Source organism: Trachinotus anak, unplaced genomic scaffold, assembly GCF_046630095.1.
Source record: "Trachinotus anak isolate AG129_WGS33_773 ecotype Australia unplaced genomic scaffold, CSIRO_AGI_Tana_v1 ptg000010l, whole genome shotgun sequence".
NCBI classification, from domain to species: domain Eukaryota; kingdom Metazoa; phylum Chordata; class Actinopteri; order Carangiformes; family Carangidae; genus Trachinotus; species Trachinotus anak.
This window is the reverse complement of record NW_027273861.1, coordinates 28,162,451-28,169,805: the sequence shown is the minus strand read 5'-3', so window position 1 is coordinate 28,169,805 and position 7,355 is coordinate 28,162,451. Positions and strand designations below refer to the sequence as shown.

The window sequence follows — 7,355 nt, the reverse complement described above, 5'->3', positions numbered from 1 at the left end:
GAATAGTCTGAGCTAATAATTAACAGCACTTGTCATCAGTCATGCTGCTCTTTTTGAGACCATCCTGGTTACGCAGAGGTTAAACAGAAAAGTAAACAACAAAGAAGGTGGACATTTTTAAAGCCCTAATCTGTGTCTTTGCCCCTTCCTCATGTTGGCCCCTGTTTCCTCCCCCGCTCTATCTCTCTCCCTCTCTCAGTCTATCATCCCTCCTCTTGCAGAGACACATGGCACTCAGACATTCCACTCGTTCCATTATAACAAGCCACATTCCCTGGAACATATCCTCTGCTCTGTTCCTGCTTGTGGTCCCTGTGTCCCAGAGCAGACAGCCCCCCCCCCCCCTTGCATCGCACACCCGCTCTCTTTCCCTCACCCACCCCCCCTCTGGTGCTTATCCCTGGACATCTGTGGCTCCCACTGCAGAGAGCCACAAGCAGCCAGAGCTTCCCATTGAGCTGTCTCTCCTGACCCGTCTCTCTGCCACTCACACTGGATCAATCGGCCCCAGTTTCCTGGCGCATGTAGGGAGGACAACAGCATCCAGCAGCAGGACCTAACGAAACACAAACCAGAGGACGAAGAGGGGAAACCTGGAGAGACGGACTCCATCACACCCATGAGAGACATGGGGGGAAAGGAGAAGAAGATTTTTGTGATTGCAAATGTCTACCAAGGGTGAGTTTCCCGTAGTTCTGGTTTTACCATGCATACAGTTAAAAGTCTATACATCAAATGTGTTGCACCTAGTCCAAAACTATTCTGACCTGCCTACTTTGAACATTTGTGCTGTTCTTCAGGAATGCAAAGTGATCTTAAACCTGCATAATGGCCGTGTTTTGAATTCTAACACCTCTTTTACTGTGGTATCAGTTACATCCAGTGCAAGTGCCATTAGTCAAGTTACCCAGCACACTGATTAATTTAGTTCACATTTATTCTTTGGCCGAGTTTGGTTTGAAATAATACTTGTAAAAAAAAAAAAAAAAAAAAAAATTCTTCTTGTGTATTTTAAATGTGTTGAATTTTAAGATAAAAACCAAAACAACCTGAAACTTTTATTTTCATACAATAACTTTGTGAAGGAGACCTATATCACACTGTCGTGCTTGTGTTGCATAGATTTATGTGCAATAGCTTCACACAAAACAATAATCGATCATCCTCAATAAAACAACACTGAGATAAAAATCATATTGATTAAAGGTTATTGAGTCCAATGCTGATTCATACATACATTTTGTGCAAAACAAACTGCAACTCTATCCGCTGTGGACTAAAATAAGGACTCTGCTTTGTTCTTGGCGAAATGGAAAAGTACATTGGGTGGAAGTTCTACAGTTACACTCTTCTGCCGAGGCTGCTGAGTTGTTGTCAGTGTGAAGGATTGGAGGGGCTGTGGCTACCGAATATGTCTGTTGGGGCACAAATGAGTGTGTATATCTGTGCATACTGCAGAGCATGTGTGTGCATATGTGCATAATTACAGTGTTTTTGTGTGGGTCCGGTGTGATGTTTGTGCGTTCACTGAGAACCCTGTGGGGAGTTGCCGTACTCATATGTACTCCACATATGTGTTTCATGTGTGTGCATTGTATATGGCAGGAGTTCAGGGCCACCCGGGTTTGGTAACAGTTTGGCCCCTCTTAAGAGAGCACCCCGAGTCCAAGTATTTGCGATGGACACTTCAGAGAGCAAAGGTGATGATACGTTGATCAGGACTTGGCTGTAGCGAGCTGGCAGGCTGGAAAGGAGGGAATGTCGAGTTTAAACATAAAAAATACACCTGTTGAACACTTGATATGATAGTGGCATGCAGTCAACATCTTTAATTTGATGCCTGTTAATTTGTAAGGCATCATCTCTAATGAGGCAGTGTGGGATAGGAAATATGTTCAGTGGTTTCTTTTTTTTATTTGTGGACGAGTTTGCAGTTGAACAGTTTGACCTTTTTATATTTGAACTTTATTTTTTATTTGCCTGATGTGAGATACACACACATCCACCACATTCCTATGGTTTATGAGCTTTGATGGCTGTTTCCATGCCACTACTAAACCAGGACAGCAGAGGCCCCTGAGAGAGAGATAGCACCCAGGGGTGAAGACTGTCCATTCGAGACCACCCCTCCTGCTCTGGCCATCTGGGACCAGATCCTCTGTCCTGGCCTGATACTAAAAAAAAATCCCCTTAATCTGCCCTGTTGCTGTTTCTGTACAATGCTAACATGCAGCAAGCAAACCGTAGTAAAGCCAGGCCTTGGATAACTTACACACTTTGACATAAGTATGTACAATATACATGCACACGTGCACACAACACAGCTTAACAGGCATGCAGCAGACTCTGCGTCTCCCCTCACCACTTCATGTTATCTTAGCTGACGGTGACTACAGCGTTTGTTTACCTAGCAGTGGATACACACAGCAGAAGCTGGGATACTTTAGAGATTTTCATTTCTGAATTGTTCAGTATTTGACTTTGACTTCTTGAATTACATCAATTTCCATTCAGTGTATTTATTGTAGGCTTGTCTGAGGCATGTTTGACCTAGCTTAACTCAAAAGGGAAGAAATGGCTAACCTCTGACAAACTTAATACTCCTGCATCAAATCCAAAGCTCTTCTTATTTACAGATATACAGTACAAAGACGGTTACCAACACAAACAAGAGTCATCTGTGTTTGTTTCTGAGTCAGGAAAGCAACACTGCGACCAGCTGTGGATAATCAAGGAATAGCACAGTTGTGTAAGCTTACTTCTTGCTAAACCGCATTTTCTATTTCTACATGTGTTAAATATACACAAGCTTAGGAGCTGTTTGAAGTAAGCTAGCATGGTGCAGGGCTAGCTGTTTAGCCGTTTGCATCCAGTCTTTGAGCTAAGCTAAGCTAAAAACCCTTCTGTGTTCTGGATGCACAGATGAGACTGACTTCTTTCATGTTTGAGTGTTTCTTTGTGATGGTGTGAACTAAACTGAATTATTCTGGTTCAGATTTATGCAAAACTTTCACTCCTCTTCAGTCTAACTAATAAAAAAACTCCACCATTTTTGGACACATTGTGAAGGTGGCCGTTGTTCTAATATAACAAAGTGTGAACTTCCTCTTACATTAGGCTCTTTATGTAACACAGAGGATAATTTTTTTTTTTTTTTTTTAAGGATACAAAGTGAGGTCATATTTTTCACAGCAGTGTTGTATTGTCACCTGCTGCTACTGTCTTTCATTGTGTCTCTGTTTTTAACTCTCCCCATTGTCCCCAGCTTGTACCGCATACAATTAGCCTGCCACAATAAATCCACAGCTATGTATAGACTCTGATACACAATCCTGAACACAGACAAATAATTTTACAACACCCAGAACATCTTGATGGTGTCTCTTCCTATTAGCATTATTGTCATAATCAACACTTACCGTGCACATATTTTTATAGACAGCCTTTTAGGATATTTAATGCCTGTGGGCAGGTTTGCAGTGGCTGGTTTTGACAGTGATGTTTCCTCTCATCACTTTGCTCCCGTGGCACATTTGGCATTTGGGGGGGATTTGAACGATGCCAACTCTCCCTCTTTTTCCCTCTTGCTCTTTATTCATCTAAACTTACACTCATTGACTCACACAGTCCTCAGGGTCTCCATGATTCATTGCTACTTTAAGAGTTATGAGACACATGCAGTTCTTCCTATCGGTTACATGGAAGGATTATGATGGAGAAGACAGATAGGGACCCCCCTGCCGTTTTATAGAAGGGGATTACCAAGGGGCCGCCAAGCAAAGTAAACATACACAAACTACAGCATTGCTTGAACAGTGACAGCGTCGCTCCTTGCACGCATGCTCACATGAAGCACAGCTACATACCATGCACATTACCCTTACATAACGCGCAGTTTATTGAGCTTTAAGCCCTGTCTGCCCGACAGCAAGAACTGTGGCACCTCCTGCTTCTTAATGGTTTCTCACCAATTGAGGTTTTCCATTTCTGGTGATGGCGTGCCCCTTGACCCTCGCCCTGTACTACAGAGCACCCAAAATAAAGCCCTTCAAAGCGAGTGAGTCAGGGTCAGTCGCTCTCCCGGGAGCATCGGGGCTCTCCAGGGGTGTGAGCCACCTCAGCTCCAGCCGACACCGTCAAAACAGGCGTGAGAGTTCTTCAAAGGCCGTCTTCAAAACAGCTAATTAATAGGAACAGGCTGGGTGGTGGTCAGGTCAGACAGCTGTTGTGTCTCATGGTGAGAGATGGAAGAAGTGCTCGGCCCCTTTACTTCAGTAAAAGAAGAAATACATAAATGAAAAAAAAATTTATTGAAAAAACTCAAGATGACCTCTATTACCAGTAAAATGTACTTAAAAATTACAGTCTTTGTGAACAGTGATCCTTTTGAAAGTGTCAAATTATTGCTAAATTATTGTTCAGAGTAAAATCTTAATCTATAAGAGATTCATGTTGTGAAGAAAAAAGTACTTTAATTACTGCTTTAATGCAGTGGAGTAACACTGTAGGCTTGTACCTCTGCTTACAGTTGTCTGTTGTACTTTAAAAGAACTGACTACACTGATGATACCTACAAAGGCACATTGTAAATAAATGCACTTCCTGCCATATTGGTTCGGATAAGGTTGTTGTTAATATATCCCAATTATGAACAATACAGTTGGAGCATTTCTTGAGTCCATTACAGTTGTGTTCTGTGTACGATGCAGCTACTTGTTGAATGAATCATAAAATTGTGTTAGTTTTGTATGTGATGTGTAATGTGGCCTGCAGGGTACATTTTATCTCTCATGGTAATGAGTCCAGAAATTCTGCAGAAGATATAGATAGATAATTAATTGATGGCAATTTTCTTTACAAACCCATATCACATGTCCATTGAAGAAATCTAATATTGTGGAACTACCCTGTCATGACTGCATTAATTCATATCAGCATCTACCCTGTGCTGTGCATTTGTTACTTTTTAATGGAGAACACAGTCAGTTATCTTAATGAATCTGCACAGGTGGTGCATCTGCAGTATAAAGCTATTATTAACATCCTGAGGAAAAAAAAACAAAAAAAAAAAACGTAAAACCCAATTATAGAATTTGAAGTTCTGCCAACTGTAAATAAATCACCAAATGTAAAAAGGCCAGCATAAGGAGCAGTGACAGGTGCATCCCTGGCCACTCTTTTGGTTTTAGCACTGGAGTTGAAATCCAACCCTGAGAACTGCGTCTGATGCTGAAGAACAGCCCTGGCTGCTACATCCAGTCTGCATTGAGAGGCTCATGCACCGTGCTGAAACTACAGCCATTCTCTGACCTCTGTAATTGTCAAGGAAAGGCAGGACATTTACACTCTGGAGGTATAAATATCCTCAGTGATCTTCCATGACTCCCCCAGAGGCTCAACAGGTAGAGCGCAGCAGAAAGCCAGCTGTCGCCCGCAGGCGTCAGGCTGGATTTCTCCACCACATCATCAGTCATCCCATTTGGATCTGACACGCTGCTGCTCGCTGCAGGGATGGATCAAAGCATATGGAGCACACTGCTATTTCAACAACGCAGTTTAGAGTTGGGCAACAGATTAGACAGGAGATTTTGCTATACTGTTTATAACAAGGTAGTCATTCCTTTAATATCACTGGTTGCAGTAGGCAAGTGAAAGCAATGTTGCAAATCAGTGAACAGCAATGTTGCATTTCATTATCAGATTTACAGAATCCTTCCCTCAATTTATTGGACTACCTTGATTTTTCTAATAATAGTTTCTAATAATCAGTTAAATGATTAGAAGATTTATAGTATCACATTATTTATATTATATTGAAACCGCAAAGAGGGCTGCAACTAAAGCCTATTTTCAGAATCAATGAACCTGCAAATTATTTTGATTAATCTATAAAATCAGTTATAAAAGACAGTTTCCTAAAGTTTAAGGTGACGTCTTTAAATTGCTTTTACTTGTCCAAAACACAAAGATACTCAGTTTACTATCACTATCACGATTACTATCACAAAGATAAGCAGTAAATCTTCAGAATTTAGGGGCTGGAGCCAGATAATGTTTGGCATTTATGTGCTTGAAAACAAATCCATCTATTATTAGTTTAAAGTTATAATAGTTTAGTCTATAAAATGTCAGGAAATGTTTAAAAATGTCAAATTTTCAGATACAAAATACTTGTTTTGCCTGAGAGTTCAAAACTAAATCAGAGAAAAGCAGCACATTCTCACATTCGAGAGGCACTAAGTAGAAATTTTGTGTCACAAATGATCATTAAATTGTTTCAGCTGTAGGTTTTATCCACAGTGAATGTAACGACATGTTTTAAAGGATAATGGTTAATTAAAATCTGGTTGTAATTTCAGGTCAGACAAGAAGACTCCGTGTAATGAGTCTGTTTCTAATAAGAACAATGGAAAGCTGTTTCCATCAGCGGTGCCACCACCCATACCCATGTCCCCCATTGTTGAGAAGATGGAGGGGTTGAAGGCGATCCGTAACCGCAGCAACAGCCTCCGCCTTGGTCGACTGGCCTTCTACCAGCACCTGGAGAAGGTGGAGACCATGCGCTGTTTCTGGGAGCTGAAGCACGTGGAGCTGGAGGGAGCCAACAACCAGGTGACGTGCACTGCTTTTATCCTCCTCGTCCCTCGTATCATCCACACACACCCATCACACTCTCTCCCTGAGATTTAATTAGATAAATCCTTGATCGCTGGAAACAGAAAACACTTGTAAGACGTGACTTGACTTGGGTCTTTTGGGTTGATCTCGATTGATGTTAGCCTCCCTGCTGCTATATTTAATTTGATCTACTCATTGAAACCCCAACTTTCTCATTCATTGAAATACAGAGGCAAAATATTTGCGAGAAGAAATTTTAGTTTGAGCCAGTTTATGAGAATCACTGGCTGCTAAAATCTCTTATTAATTCCTCTTTTCATTGCCAGTTCAGTGACAATAAATAAACAGCTGCTGAATTTATCATTCACCAGAATGTCTCACTCCACCATAGATCTGGTGTTTATGGGAGTGGGACTGCATGAGACTGACTCTGTCTGAAATGATGTTGTGCCCCCTGATGGCTGTTCTGACTAACACTACACTCAGCAGTCTGCGGGGGGGGGGGGGGGGGGGGGGGGGTGATAAGAGACGTGAGATATCATACAGGTGGTACAACTTGCCCTGACAGGTCAACAAGCTCGCTAGAGGGAGCTGCAGATCCTGAAATGAGTTTTATTGCTTGTTTGAACCTCCTCCACACACACACACACACACACACACAACCACAGACTGAGATGAATGTTTGGCACTTGGTCAAGGACGCACACATGATCTAGTTGCCACGAGATGGCGCCCTG

The 7,355-nt window shown here is 41.9% G+C and overlaps 1 protein-coding gene across 1 annotated transcript in view; it reads left to right on the top strand.

Annotated features, from left to right (window-relative positions):
- Positions 1 to 424: 424 nt before the first annotated feature.
- The window catches only part of mylk4b (myosin light chain kinase family, member 4b), a 32,474-nt gene continuing 25,543 nt past the window's right edge, over positions 425 to 7,355 (top strand). Inside the window, exons 1-2 of the mRNA XM_071486567.1 lie at positions 425 to 678; positions 6,360 to 6,612. Of these exons, the coding sequence (XP_071342668.1) occupies positions 620 to 678; positions 6,360 to 6,612 (312 nt within the window). The 5' untranslated portion in view covers positions 425 to 619. The remainder of the gene's footprint in view (positions 679 to 6,359; positions 6,613 to 7,355) is intronic.